Source organism: Perca flavescens, chromosome 10, assembly GCF_004354835.1.
Source record: "Perca flavescens isolate YP-PL-M2 chromosome 10, PFLA_1.0, whole genome shotgun sequence".
Classification (NCBI taxonomy): Eukaryota; Metazoa; Chordata; class Actinopteri; order Perciformes; family Percidae; genus Perca; species Perca flavescens.
Genome location: NC_041340.1, coordinates 14,883,359 through 14,899,112, shown reverse-complemented (window position 1 = coordinate 14,899,112; position 15,754 = coordinate 14,883,359). Strand labels below are relative to the sequence as shown.

The following is a 15,754-nucleotide window of genomic DNA, read 5'->3' as shown; positions in this document are numbered from 1 at the left end:
ACTGACAGGAGTTTGAATTGAGATTGTATCCCCTAACCAGAACTGTAATAGGAATGCGTTTTATATCTTTAGAGAAAAATACCAAACCGATCCGCAAAATCTTTAAGAGACAGTGAATAAGTTTATGACTTCAACTGTGAATTACAAAGGTAAATTCCGATTTTAACAGGCAAAAATACTTTTTTAATTTGGTTATGTTCTGCTGTACAAACTAGCAGCAGACACCTGAGGCAGCGACCGCTGTAATTCCCAGCTAAACAACTTCATTGTGATACCTGAACTGAAAGGAGAAAGAGGATATCCAGCTAATTTAACTTTGGGAGAAAGGATTTCATGCGATCTTCTACAAAAATGTACTGAAATGAAAAATGCACAAGGATTTATATATTTTTTCTTTCTGAGATTTGCGTTCTGGCAACACTGCACTAAAATAGGTTGTGGCTATGTAATACTAGTTGATGTATAATTAGTACAAAATTGTTTCAAAAGGGCTCATTTTAGTTCATGTTCTATACTCTTGACCAAATGAAACATGCTTAAACGATTGAAACTCCTAAATTATCAGTTTCTCCTACAGTATAAAAACAAATTAGAAAAAACAAGCTACAAAGATTCTTTCATGAAAAACAGCATTCTCAAATCAACTTTTAACATAAATGAATTCACTGGATTAAAAACACAAACATTTAACACAGTGTAAGACTGAAATAAATAGGAAAAATTGATTCACTATTTAGACAATGAGCTGAGCTTATGAGAGTTTCCACAGGTATGATTGTCCACGGTTATGTAGAGTGTGTATTAGAGATGTTCCGATACCGATACCAGTATCGGTATCTAGAGATGTTCCGATACCGCCTTAAACGCTGGTATCGGTATCGGGAAGTACTGGAGTTTATGCACCGATCCGATACCACGTAATAAAGCCCTAAAGAAAATCTATGTTAAAAGTAGTTTATTAAGGTTCTTTTTCCGTTATAACTGACTGTCAAACTGGAAAATAAAAGAAAGTTCTGTGTTTGTTCATGTTTCACAAAGAGTTTAACCTGAGCCAGACCGACAGCAAAGATAGAAATCATATCACATCCATACAGGGATAGTAGTATACAGCTGTTAAAACATAATAAAATATATGACACACTGGTATCGGATCGGTACTCGGTATCGGCCGATACACAAGTTCAGGTATCGGAATCGGTATCGGGAAGCAAAAAATGGTATCGGGCCATCTCTATCGGTATCGGCTCCGATACTGCCTAAAATGCTGGTATCGGGAAGTACTGGAGTTAATGCACCGATCCGATACCACGTAATAAAGCCCTAAAGAAAATCTATGTTAAAGTAGATTATTTATGTTCTTTTTTCCGTTATAACTGACTGTCAAACTGGACAATAAAAGAAAGTTCTGTGGCGTTCATTGTGTTTGTTCATGTTTCACAAAGATAGAAATAATATCACATCCATACAGGGATAGTAGTATACAGTTAGTAAACATAATAAAACATATGACACACTGGTATCGGATCGGTACTCGGTATCGGGCGATACACAAGTTCAGGTATCGGAATCGGTATCGGGAAGCAAAAAATGGTATCGGGCGTGTATGGATCAGAAGTTTTCAGTTTCACAGTAAGAGTGCAAAGGAGTAATCAGTCAGCCAGCTGGATGGAACCGGAGATGGATGTGAGGATATTACTGGAAGTGACTGATTCCTTCAAAATATGAATTACTACAATCCATAGGGGCGCACCAGGTTCCCTTCGTTGTGGCTTGGACCTAAGTAGAAGAGGCTCTTAAGACTGCTTGACCTTGTTCTTTTCCTGGTCATTGATGTGCTGTTCCTCTCGGCTGTCCTCTCTCTCCGGCCGGTCGTCACTCTGGCGGGCAATAAGCAGTCGGCAGGTGAGCAGAATACCAAAGACTAGAGCGTGGGCGTACCGTTTCAGGGGGTCTCCTACTAGCTGGTGGAAGAACAGGACAGCTAGCATGACGAGCAGCAGCAAGAAGTTGGCCACATCCTTCGGCCTGCCGGGGACAAGGGTGAGCACCACACCGCAGCCCACCTCCAGAGAGCCAATGATCTTACGAAGCAGGACTGAGCTGATACCAATCTTTTTCAGGCCTGGCAATGCCTTGGCATAGCTTTTGTATGCCCTTTTCTGAAAGGATAAAGTACAAAGATCTATTTAAATATCTCATTGAACTCACATTTAACTAATGTCATACAAACTCTCATGGGTGTCTTTGGGTGAGGCTATTTAAGGACTATGTAACGTCACCATCCTCAAGTCAAGTGTTTAACATTCAAAAGCTTTTATTTCATCACTATGCTTGCAAAATTGCTCTTCCACCTATCGCTTAATAGTCTGTTACCGTAAACAATTATTATAAGAAAAAAATCTTGTGAGCATATTAGTCATTGCAGTTTGCATGGAGCCTAAATGCATGCCAGCTATCATCTTCCACACTGGTCATTTCAACATCAGCACCAGTAGGTGCATCTCACAGAATTTGCTGGAATCCGCCGCCATTGCTCTTCGTTTTAAAGGAGAAGCATAGCAGCTACAACCTATTTAAAATATAAAGAGAAAGCTATAAAATATAGAAATCGGCTGATTATCCTGCATATATGTTTGCATCGTTCAGCTAAATTATAGCATGTATTGATCTATCATTCCTTATTGATCCCCGTTTAGCGTTTACTAGCTAATGTTAGACACATTTTCGGATTGCTTTGTATCCATACTGATTCATGGCTGTTAATACCAAAATATTCATACAAGTTCATCTTAAAACATACAAGCGTAGCTGCAACTGTATTAATGTTACTACATGCAATAACGGTACAGCAGGTCTTAACATTTGAAATACAGGAATCCACTCTGGAAAATGAACTAATGTCAATGTTTCACAGAGGCAGTGACGTTAGTTATGAAGAGCAATTCGACATCGAAAGCTTTCATTTTCCGCATCTTTTACTATTTAGGTCAGCATCTCCACATTATTCGAGCCTGAGAGCCTTTTCGCGTCTGCAGCCAACACAGAACAATGGCCTTTCACGTTAACGTTAGCTACCCCCACAGATGCGGACAGTTTCTCGTTAAGCTTTCACTACTCACCATTTCACTGTATGCATCTTTGCTTAGTCTCGGAGTGAGTTTAATGGTCCCCATAAACACGAAAAATAAACCCAAAGCAAAAGAAAGGGCCACAATAGTAATTGTCCTTGGTGAGGCCATCTTTAGCTGCGTGTGGCAGGCGCTTCGGCGCTTCCCCCTGAACTGAATTGAAGTGAAAGTCGGACGGTTTCCCGTTGAAGATGCACCACCAGGGGGATGGGCTTCTGGGTGAATGACAAAGATGGCGACGCGCAGGTCCTCTCTCTGCGCCGCATCCAAGAGCAGGGGACAACTGTAGCTGACAGGAGCTCACCTACAACCCAAAACACAGTTTTACACCTTTCATAGTTAATAGGCCACTTTAGCTTCTATAACTAGCTAGCTAGGCTACAATACATCCTATTTCAATTTTAACTTGCAGAGTTGGCTAGCTAGGTCAGAAGATCATACATTGAGGTTGCAAACGTATACTGTCTATGGTTGCAAAGCAACCAGCAAAAACTCTAGTAAGTCACTGCACCAACCAACCAAAAATAGTCCCGCAACTCCCCAAAAAACTACAAATTGACGTTTTTAAATTTGTATGGAACAAACAAATTAGATACAATATGTAAACTAGAGAGGTGCAGATGGCAGGTGTATTTTTTTACTTCTGGAATGAGTTTCCCCATTTTCTTTTACTAAATTAAAGCAACACAATGCTTCTTTCCGACCAAGTAGTTACAGGAACGCAGTTATAGGAACAGTCCACTTCTAAACCGTTCTACTAACTACTCTTCCCCCAAAACGTTTTTTTTTCCATTTGCATTCACCCTGGCCAAGCGGTCATAGGAACTGACCTTTTGTTATTAGCCGCTTTCCGACCAGAGGGATTTTTGCAGTTCCTAGAACATAAACAGAACAGAATTCTTTTTTTTTTTTTTCTCGTGTTCCGACTGGACCAATTTGGGGATTTTTAAGTAGAGATGTTCTGATACCGATACCAGTATCGGTATCGGCTCCGATACTGCCTAAAGCGCTGGTATCGGGAAGTACTGGAGTTTATGCACCGATCCGATACCACGTAATAAAGCCCTAAAGAAAATCTACATTAAAGTAGTTTATTTATGTTCTTTTTCCGTTATAACTGACTGTCAAACTGGAGAATAAAAGAAAGTTCTGTGGCATTCATTGTTTGTGTTTGTTCATGTTTCACAAAGAGTTTAACCTGAGCCAGACAGACAACAGAGATAGAAATCATATCACATCCATACAGGGATAGTAGTATACAACTGTTAAAACATAATAAAATATATGACACACTGGTATCGGATCGGTACTCGGTATCGGCCAATACGCAAGTTCAGGTATCGGAATCGGTATCGGGAAGCAAAAAAGTGGTATCAGGCCATCTCTATATTTAAGTTCCTGCAGTTCCTGTAACTCTTTCAGCTTCTACTTCAGGGCAGGGTCTTTTCGCTGTTCCCTTTTCAGCATAGGGACCTAGGTCAGCGAGGGTCGGGTTTCCGGTACAGACAGACCAACAACGGGACAATTTTTTTATGCCGAATTGACAATTTGCTTCAAAGTTTTCAGAGGTGAGAAGCTCCATGAAGTGAGGCGACAGTCGGCAGGCGCCTGCCCCAGCCGCTAGCGCGTCGCTCGGCCAGTCCTGCTCAGAAACCCCGCTGTAGGCTGGAGGTCTCTCAGACCACTCTCGTAAATAAGCAGCTTTTATTTCACCATTGACAGTTTGTTTGTTTAAATATCACAACACATTTCCATCATAAGATTAACGGGAATTACTCCCTTACCCCTCCTATAGTCCCTATGGCCACTTGGCCAGTGCGAATGCAAATGGAAAAAACGGTTTTGGGGGAGAGTAGTTAGTAGAACTGCTTAGAAGTGGACTTTTCCCATAACTACGTTCCTGTAACTACTTGGTCGGAAAGTGGCTATTATAATCACAGCCATCTAACCACCACTATGCGGAAAAGGGAAAAGACCCATCCTTGAAGTAGGAGCTGAAAGAGTTACAGGGACTGTGGTCAGAGGAACTTAATAATCCCCAAATTGGTCCAGTTGGAACAGGAGAAAAAAAAGGGTTCTAAGAACGTTATATTCTAGGAACTGCAAAAAGCCCTCCGGTCGGAAAGGTTTTGTAACTTTTCCCGCTTCGGTCCCCCTACAGGTTGGAAGCGGAATTGTCCATTACATTACATTGTCCAGTTCATTCGAACTACAGATCAGAGGCGACCCAATCTGGCAAATTTGCACACTGTAATGTAACGGACAATTCCGTTTCCAACCTGTAGGGGGACCGAAGCGGGAAAAGTTACATAGTGTTGCTTTAAAGATATAATCTCAAAGATTTTCATTTTCTATTGGGAGTGCGGTGAAGACAACTTGGAGGAAGCGCTCCCTTTGGTGGGGTGCACTGCTCAAAAATGCCACCTAGGGCTGCGCTCAAAGTTTGACTTTGACCTTGATGCAGCTGACCTTTAAGGCGCAATTAAAGCCAGAAGCAATGATGACGTATAGCCTACCTGTGCTGCACTGTGAGCTGTTTACCACGGATCATGTTTAGGCGACTTTACAGTTTTTCTCCACTGTAAGCCTATATACACGCACAAAAATGAAACTATGCACACATCAGAAAACTTGATGCTCATGTATCAACAGAGCTAGCAGTAGCTTTATATTTACCCATAAAAATAGAATGAGTTCTCCAGATGAGATTCCTATGTATTTACCATACAGACATTAGATTGATATTGACCTTCTCATCTAACACTTGGGAAGAAAGCAAATAAGTGTTTCCCAAAATGTTAAACTTTTCATTTAAGATAGATAGCTCCTTCTTTATTATCTGACTAGTACTGTGCCCATTCAAAATGTGCCTGTTTGCTTGCCCTGAGGTATTGCTGCGTGTAGCTTTCTCCAGAACCTTTGTACCCCAAAATTACAGAAGGACCCCAAAGCACTGACGGCGGTGCTGTCTCGTCTCGTCATAAATCATTTTTATTTCAAATTCAACACTATTTAGCCAACGGTAATGTTGTTAGTGTTATAAGTTAGGAGCATTCTTAAACAACTGGACCCAGGGTGAGCATAGAGGGTGAGTCTGAGTGAGGAGGACGAAGACTGCTCTCTTTGCCCGGTCGGATCCGAGATGAAGTTGTCTTTGTGTATTTAGAAGTGGTGAATTTACAGCTCACAGAAACTTAATACAATATAGTGTCTGGCTTTTGTTTGATATGTAGTGTTGCACAAAATGCAATTTAATATGGGCTTTTCTTTATGAAGGTTAGAAATGCCTTTTTCTGTATTGAGTTTCCTCTTAGCAAAATGCTCTGAGTGAATATAAGCTGGACCTTTATTGTGGAGAGTAGACCCCATAGATTGTATAATATTAATGGACAGAGTATGTGTGACCTCACCCATTGGTTTGTGGAGATCTGCTATGAGTCGAGTTTGCCGTTATGGGCGCAGCCTTCCTGGTTGCGTATGTGACGATTTTAGGCAAGATCGAGGAGCGAGGGAGGAGCCCTTACACTCTACGTTACGTTACACACTTTCACTGGTAATCACATCATAGCCACGCCCTAAAAGACCCTTTATCGCTGATTTTAAAATCAACGAGACCATAATTCAAAAAATAAACATCATTCTGTATTGCAAAAGACTTCGAACTGGCGATGGAGACCATAAACTCACTATGAAAATGTTTGCTGAGGTAATAAATCAAGTGAGAAGTGGGTCACTTTCTCATATGGCGCTGACACACTAACCAGACGGCCGACCGTTGTTAGAAAAGGCAGTCGGACTGATCAGTCGGGACCCCGAGATCCTAAAAACTGCCTCAAAACACACTGAGGTCACACCGACTTGAGCGTACGTAATACATCTCCATTTTTCTTCCACATTTGCAGCACTTCACCGAACCGGATGCTTTGTCCATTAATATTATACAGTCTATGGTAGACACGGAAGAGCCAGCGTTATAGCTAGCTCTTTTCCTCAACTTTTTTTCCTCAACCTTTATTGTGCGGTCATTTAGTTTAATTCACACTTTATTAATATCCAACACTGTCCAAAGTGCTCCAAATTCCAAACCCCAAGTTCATTGGGTACCCAGGAAACAAAATGAGATTAATGTAGGACTATTTAAATACCAGCGAGTAATGGAGACACTTCAACAGAACTATTTGCCACGATGGATTTGCATGAAAAGCTCTTTATAATCAACAAACCACTTATGTTTATCTTTTGTCAATTTAACAATTGTGTAATTGCTTTTTGCATTTTGTCAAGGAGTATGTCGGTATAGAAGCTGCAGCACTAAGACTCAAATCTGTTGTGCCCTCTGGTAAGAGTTTATCCAGATATAGGAAACAAATTGTGGATTGTGGAAGAAGGTCAATATGACTAAAATTCTGCCATGGAGGAATGTCTTGTGATCACTACATTTCTGACAGAATAACTACGAAATGACAAAAAGAGCGGGAACAACGGTTGTGTCTATAGATGGTAACCCAAGATTTGAGAAAGTCTCACGAGATGGTTGAGATTAGGCTTTGCCTCGATTGGTTAAGGATAAGATAGGTCGTCAGGCATGAAGTCTCGACCATCTAGAGACCGGAAACAACAGAACCAAGCTTGTTTGTGTATACATTCAGATAAACAATCTTGTTCTTCGTTTGTTGTCAGCGTTATATTTTTAAATCTTAATAACTTTTAGCACAAATACTTTGTTTTGTTGCTGCTGCTTCAGTGTAAACACAATAGATATTCCATGCAAGTTGTGAGAAAATGTTTATTAATATTATTATCATCAACAATGTCCCATACTCTGCCTGGTGCTCTGTTAATGTTTTGACAGTATTCAAACTCCGTAAAAAAAAGAATAGACGTTCAAAAATCATGTTTTCCTTACAATCAAAAATGCATAGATTTATACAAACAAAACCGCCTTTAACAATTTGGCCAGGTACACAATTTCATCTTTAACGTTGTTAAATATGTTTACATTGTTATTTATATATGTTTCTGTAATGTTTTAATAATAATAGTATAATAATAGTACTCTATCATTACATGATTATGCAGACGTGCCCCCTATACATTAGAATTTGCAGTTTCACTCCAAAGGTTCAGGGATCAGGTCTGAAGTTTATAGAAAGTGATGAAGACATATAACAGAATCTCTGTGTCAGCCTTTGAAGTGATGAAGTGTCACCGTGTCCAACCGCCGTGGACCACATCCTCACACTCAGGATGCAGATTGACTCTCACTGTCCCTGATTCTGATGTTCCTTCAGAGCCAGTATTGCTTTTCGGTAAAGATCTATCAGGAGACAGGGTCATCTTTTTAAAAATGAAAGCTGTGATTTCATTTCAGCGTCCAAAGTGTTATTGCATTCGATTTGGAGATGGAAGATGTGGATGAAGCTCACCAAAGGTTGCAGAAAGGTCCACAGGTTGCGTGTAAGCTCCAGACATCTCCTCTGTGTTGATCTTGTTCTTCCTTTTCACTTTGACAACTGTCTTCTTCTTCCTTCTTTCCCCTTTAGCTAGATATAATATAAAATAAATGTTAGATTTCCATTCTTAAACAGCTAATAACCAAAACATATTGGCCATCAATAACTGATTTCAACCTTTAAGCGGCTTCGCATCATTGTCTGGTGATGCTGGCACGTCCAGAGTCTCTTCTTTCACTTTTGTTTTGCGTTTTGGTTTGCCTTTTTTCGGGGGGATCAGGGCACTGCTGGCTTTCTCTCTGTGGCTAGAGTTTTCATGCTCTCCTTCGTTACCGTCACCCTCCTCTTCCTCCTCCTGTTCATTTGCTTCTACTTGATCCTTTTCACCTTCCTGGACCTTAACCGGCTTCTTCTTCTTCTTCTTTGTCTTCTTTTTCAGACTGGTTTCCTGTAAAGCAGTTATTTATTGTAATATTCATTTCAAATCACATTATTATAGAGGACTTCACAATCATGGCAAACAAAATACAAAAATATGGTTTGGCAAAACATATCCATATTTCAATTGCAAATCCAGTCCAGTTCTTCGTCACTGCAAACTACAACCTCAATGATAAACATATAGTTAAATGAATACCTCATTGATGGTGTCAATCAAAAGTGAACATTATTATCTTTTGTAAAGGTAGAAGTTATGGCTAAGCTGTTGATTGCCTTAGATTTTACAAGTGTACCCAATAAAGTGGCCACTGAGTGTAAAACGGATGCAAATTATTTTCCTGACCTTTTGCAGCAAGTTTCGAATGGGTTGCATCGTTCCTTCACCCTTTGTATTTTTCTGCTTTTCTTTTGGCCGATGAACCTGGCGAAGATCTGGTTTGCTGGATCGCATTCTGAGGTTAGAGAACATTTGAAAGGTCAACATGTAAGCATTATATCATGCTTAGGTTTATCTTGATCTGTACTATATGTATAATGTTGAACCTCCTCCTACCGTTCCCCCTTGGTTTTTCTGCGAACTTTCTCTGTTTTCCAGGTCTTTTCCCTCTCTCTTGGTTCCAGAGGCCTCTTGCTGTCCTGGGCTACACGAGTACACAGCTCGGGGTAATCCAGACAAACGGCACGCAGCAACCAGCGAAGGCCTCGTAGAGTCTTTCTGTCCGACCAGCGTCGCAGGTCCATTAAGGCTGAACAAGGCTCCTGAGAGGGAAAGGAAAAAGGTTTGTCTGTCATCCATAGTTTCACTTCCTACAAGAGATTTGTGTTTGTTCTGATTGCATTAGTGAACTTTAACACTTACGATATGGCACAGAGAGCGGCTCTGGTTGACCAGCTCCTCCAGGGACAAAATCTCAATCAGCTCACTTCCCAGCAAAGCGTTCATTTTGTCCTGTTTGTTAGCCAACCTAAGAAGAAAAGGTTTCAGCACTAAGTCACTCACCTTTTAGCTTCACAGTTACGTTTATCTGTGTTTTTTGCCCCCAACGTTGCCTGGAAGGCACCGTTGGGAGGCACTGGTTAGGGTTAAGGTTAAGGTTAGGGTTAGGGTTAGGTGCCTTGAAGGCAGCGGTCGCAGCGCTGCCTGGAAGGAGCCGTTGGGGGCAAAAAACACCATCGAGCCACAGTTACCCAGTGATTAGTTATTTCAGTGTTTTCCCTCATCAGCCACCAGAGGGCACTGTTTAATAATAATAATAATAATAGACACAATAGACACAAATGGAAGGTCCATAGCACATTAGAAATGACAATATTTACAAACATATAGCAATAAATATACAGTACAATTCATATAAATGAATAAAAGGTCAACAACCTTCACCTGTAATATACAAACAGGAGTGCCAAATGTCTCCACAGTAGATGCATACCTGACAGAGCTAAAATCAATGTGGGCTAAAGCCTGTATAATTCTGTTTTCTGAGACAGACATTCTACACATGTATCGATAAATAAGGTTTCTTATTAAGGCAGAACAGGTAGGCACACCAACACTGCACATGCTGTTTGATCACACTTGTAATGTATGTATGATATAATTACACTAGTAGGGGTTTTCCTGCCACTCTCGGTTGTTTCAGCTGGTCAGCAAGAACCTCCTTGACCTCCTTTATCCTTTGCCTGTCACTAGAGTCCACCACAAAGATGATCCCATGGGCTTCTCCACAGAGCTCCCTCCAGGCTCCTCTCGACTCTGCTGAGCCCCCCACATCCAACAAGGTGACCAGGTAGTTCTCCACTCTCAGCTCATGTCGTACACAGCCATTGGTGGGTCCTGCTTCCACACCATTGGGGACTAAAAAAAGGACAGGAAGTAAAACACAGGTAGATAATTTGTTGTATTTCAGCTTTAAGCACTTTTAGTTGAATTGGCAATTAAAACTGTCACTGTTGAATTACCTCTTAACATTCCTCTGATGGAGGATGTTTTTCCTGCTTTGTCGAGACCAACCACCAGAATGGTCGCTTTCCTGCAAAGAAGTATGCACAGTATATAATTTCACTTAAAAGAGCACCATATATCTTTAAAGGTCCAATGACATGCTGCTTTTTGGATGCTTTTATATAGGCCTTAAAGGTCCCCTAATACTGTATCAGAAATTCAGCCTTGCTGCAGAATTACAGCAACTAGAGCCAGTCCCACAATGAGCTTTCAATGCGCGCGACAAAGCGGAAACAGGAGGCCTGAATGAGTTCGCCAACAACCGGATGCCAGGACTCTCAGAGTGACTGCAGGTCTCTCTGGTAAACTTACCGGGTTAAGATGAGTTCTTTTATGGTGAATGAAAGGCTCGATCCGATGAAGTAGGTCATTGAATCAATTCGAAGCATTGACGGCAATGCTGCTGCCATTTCTGCCGTTGTTTACCTTTTTCTTCTTCTTCTAGCCAGTAGAAAGAGCAACGTCGGTAGCCTTTGCTCATTAGCGCGACCGGTGTTCAGGAGAAGACTGCAACTAGTGTCGCGACCACCAGCGCAGGTATAAATAGTCACGGCGATTTCATGACGTCACATATTCACTCGCCAGCTCGGCTGCGGTTACTGTAAAACACGCATTAGTATGTGCCATTTCTGTGTCTGTAGCTTTAAATGCTGTTGAGGAGGAGAGAGGGGGGGCAAGGTGGAGGGTGGGGGTGTGGCCTTGACCAACTGCCACTTTGCTTGTTTGCAAACCATGATGTCTCTCTCTTATGGGTGGGCCAAATGCTCTGGGCGGGCAAAGCAGAGAAAGGGGAGGTAACCTTGCTCCTTATGACGTCATAAGGAGGAGATTCCAGATCGGCCCATCTGAGCTTTCATTTTCTCAAAGGCAGAGCAGGATACCCATGGCGCGGTTTACACCTATCGCCATTTCTAGCCACTGGGGGACCATAGGCAGGCTGGGGGAATGCATATTAATGTTAAAAAAAACTCATAAAGTGACATTTTCATGCCATGGGACCTTTAATTGACAGCTGTAAATTAAAGCAATAACCAGAATAATCATGTCAGGTGGCATCAATGAACTGTGCATGACATACACATTCATATTATGAATATATTATGAATATATTATTTCCAAAAGAAAGAAAATAATAATTTTCAAACCAGTTCCGATGAGCCCAGCAACACTGGGATTTTGGTGGTTATGGTGAATCTATGAGGTTTAACTTTGTGATTAGGCTGATTGAACCTGTGTTTTCTATTTTTTGGAAGATAGAAGCTTTGCCAAATGCGTGACATGCATCACTGATAACATTTTCTGAGGTTTATTATACATTTAATTTTTCAAGAAATGTTTTTGTATTTGTTACCTGATTGGTTCCCGTATTTTGGAGAACCAGGTGCAGCAGTTGCTCATCAGGTTGAACATGTTTCCTTGAGGTGAGCAAGGTGAGCACAGCGGCCACCATCTTCTCTGGAACTTGCACCTACAAACAGATGGTCAACATTATATAACCTTGTTTAACTCACACACACACACACACACACACACACACACACACACACACACACACACACACACACAAACAGGGCCGGTCGGTTGAGTCACTGGGAGTCATGGCCAGGGCCAACACAAGTGTATCCTGTGGGTTTAGGAGGCTTTTACAGATGGTCAGACATCCAGGCAATGATTTGACTGCCATGTCTCTCTCTCTACCGCCCCAGAATCTTAAATACGCTGTCTTAGCATCTCTTAGCTCACTTTCATTCCAAAGCTTGTTTTCTTTAGTTTCTTGAATCAATAATCAATGATGATGTGTGAGCCCTGTAAAAGCTTTCTGCCATGTGTAGGAAACTGAGTGCTCCTGTAAAGTCTTGTAATACACACACAGCAGCAGGTGTGCTTTGTCCAGTGCCTCTGTTTAGGCTCCATAATCTGCTAAAGCCAGTTTAGAACAGCCTGCTTTTACAGTGTTGTTAACAAGCTGACCCATAATTGGTTTGGCTGTAAAAGACGGTGAGGATGTATTCCATGTTTTACGCAGGTATCTGAAATCGCCGCATTTTAGACATTTATAGCAGAGTGTCAATTCAAAGAAACCATCCGTCCACAGTACTAAAAGTGCATGTTGTGAGCTGTGTCAGTATGTATGTATGTGTTTGCTTTGTGGAATAAAAAAAACAAAACATGAAATGTGTGCGCAATATAAAAGTTTTATCATTTTAGTAGTTTAGTTTACTGAGATGTTTTTCTGGTCCATACTTTGTAAATAGATAGATGTTGATTTTAGTGATATCAAAACGCAAAAATAAAATGAGAAATTGTAATATTAAACACAATAGTACCCAGTAAAGTGCCATAAAAATCCCAATGCGCAGTAATAATAGCCATGAAAAACCTGTTGATGTAAACAATAAACCCACAGGAGACCTACAGTAGATTACTTTATGTTTATCACTAATAGAAATACTCTATTTTTGTTACTATATCTGTAATAACTTAAATAACTAAAAAACACGATGCATAACAGCGCACCAGTTTAAATTCATACAGACAATGAATGGTTAGTACACATGGGTGGTAAAATGCAGTGAATCATCAGATTAAAACAAAGCATTTCAAACTCAGTGGACACTAAATGATCAGTGCCTGATACCACTGACTGACTAAATCACATGTAATAGGTGCAACATTTGCAAAGCTTGATAAGATAGGAGAAATTTAAAGAATACTTACAGAAGTAAGTCTATGTCCATGCATTTGTTTGGGTGCTCCTCTCTAATAACATCTTGTACCCACCAGCTACAAAACTAATCAGGCTCACGGTAAGCCTTTAGTCACCCCATGCAGGAGGTACAACCTGGGAAATGTTGTGTTGGTATTTCAACCAATCCCAGAGCCCTCTAAACCAACTGCTAATCCCATTGGATGGCGTGGTTCTTCTTTAGGTAAACTAAACGAAGGTGCATATATCCGTCCCGGAGAATGAAATGTGTCTTGTGGTGTGATCTGTGACGTGCTGTGATCTCCTGAAAGTGATAGCATGCACTTTAGTCACTCTGGGACATAATGACATCATAACTATGGTGATTGTTAGGTGGTGTCCCACTACCATGTACGTGAGACAAGTTTTCAGGTATAATTGGAACCAAAGCAATTTTTTCTTGTGAGGTACATCAGGTTGATCAGATTAGATGTGGAGTACACATCATATGGATTGTAGCTAACTAACATGTTACTGTGTTTATATATTTATTGTATACATGTTTAATACATATAATGTCATGGATATGAATGTTTAAAGATAAAGCTATTCTTATGGTGCATTTTTAACTTCTGGCCAGGGAAAACAGATACAAATTAGCCATTTAGGCTAACTCTGGCTCATTTACACTTGTTTTCCTGTTGATTAATGGGATACGTTCCTGTCAAATAAACTAAAAGGACATACATAAATAAAATGCTATTCAGTGTGGATAATAAAGAGGAAAAACAAGATTATATTTCAGATGACAATGCATTTTACAAGGAAAGTCAAGTTTATTTATAATAGACCCATTTCATACACAAATGAAATTGAAAATAAATCAATATAATTATCTGACTTTAAATATTAAGTTCCAGGTGCAACAGTGGTTCACTAAAATGTACAGAGGATCAACACATTAAATAATGGTATTCAGACAATCATGAAGAAGGTCCAACACATTCTGTAATGCAGCATTAGCCACTAGATGGCCTCATATTCACATCATCTTTTTTTCACTGCTGCTGTGCACCTTTTAGTCTCAGTAAATAAAAGAATGGCTCTATTTTAAAGTTCTTGACATGCTAAGATTAATTGCTGCAGTTAAATCTTAGTCTACTCACAGATGAGCATAGATGTTTTTGATTTGCAGCCTCTAAACACACCAATCCACACCACAGATTATTTAATATCTTAATGTAATATAGGAATATGTAAAGAAAATGGACAATGGACTATGGAGAAGATCTTCTGCTGATATAATGAAATTATAAATGTCAAGTGACAGCTTTCAGAGACCTGGAGCAATGGTTTGTTTGCAGGCCTCATCTCATTATGTCATTAAACTAACAACCAATCAGGTTCTGCCCTCCTCTGCTGAGTAGACTCGTCCTAGACTCTGACCATAGCCCTGCGTCAGCTGACACTGACACACACACACACACACACACACACACACACACACACACACACACACACACACACACACACACAGCAAAAACAGCAGCAGCTGAGGACCACACCCCATCTGCTCCTGTTCACATTGCAAACATGCAAAGACCCTCAACTGCTGATATTGTAATCTGTGTTACAGTTGGTCGGACTACACAGCTTCTGCTATGATACATTACAGTAAAATTAAAGCAATAGTTCAATATTTTGGGAGATTTTTGTTATTTTACACTTTTTTGTATGGGTAAAACAAACACGATCTAAACTGTTATATATAGTGAGCTTTAGATGTGCTGGTAGGTGGATTTTGTTACATTTTGACAGGGCCAGGCTAACTTTTCCCCTGCGTCCAGTCTTTACGCTAAGATAACTATGCAAGCAAGTAAATTCATATTTCCCAAAATGTTGAAGTATCCCTTTAAAGATAGTTCAAGACAAAGATTGATTGAGATTTGAAACAGTGTTCCATTTCACTGACCTGATTAGTAAAACAGTGCACATGCCTGGTGCTCAGTAATAAGGTTTCCATCTTCCACTTCCTCATGTCTCC

At 40.4% G+C, this 15,754-nt stretch overlaps 2 protein-coding genes and 1 long non-coding RNA gene across 3 annotated transcripts in view; 1 reads left to right on the top strand and 2 right to left on the bottom strand.

Moving 5' to 3' along the window:
- The window catches only part of LOC114562917 (uncharacterized), a 12,593-nt gene extending 1,652 nt beyond the window's left edge, over positions 1 to 10,941 (top strand). Inside the window, exons 2-4 of the long non-coding RNA XR_003693554.1 lie at positions 8,500 to 8,585; positions 9,644 to 9,801; positions 10,713 to 10,941. This is a non-coding gene — a long non-coding RNA (uncharacterized LOC114562917). The remainder of the gene's footprint in view (positions 1 to 8,499; positions 8,586 to 9,643; positions 9,802 to 10,712) is intronic.
- tmem35 (transmembrane protein 35) lies at positions 1,526 to 3,569 on the bottom strand. Its single transcript, XM_028589605.1, has 2 exons — positions 3,120 to 3,569; positions 1,526 to 2,159 (listed from the first exon to the last, which is right to left on the bottom strand). The coding sequence occupies exons 1-2, from the start codon at positions 3,237 to 3,239 to the stop codon at positions 1,794 to 1,796; spliced, it is 486 nt and encodes a 161-aa protein (XP_028445406.1). The 5' UTR covers positions 3,240 to 3,569; the 3' UTR covers positions 1,526 to 1,793.
- arl13a (ADP-ribosylation factor-like 13A) lies at positions 8,207 to 15,754 on the bottom strand. Its single transcript, XM_028589603.1, has 10 exons — positions 15,683 to 15,754; positions 12,376 to 12,492; positions 10,982 to 11,052; positions 10,625 to 10,877; positions 9,882 to 9,987; positions 9,576 to 9,781; positions 9,366 to 9,474; positions 8,759 to 9,029; positions 8,555 to 8,671; positions 8,207 to 8,445 (listed from the first exon to the last, which is right to left on the bottom strand). Exons 1-10 carry the CDS (start codon positions 15,703 to 15,705, stop codon positions 8,390 to 8,392), a joined length of 1,329 nt encoding a protein of 442 aa, XP_028445404.1. The 5' UTR covers positions 15,706 to 15,754; the 3' UTR covers positions 8,207 to 8,389.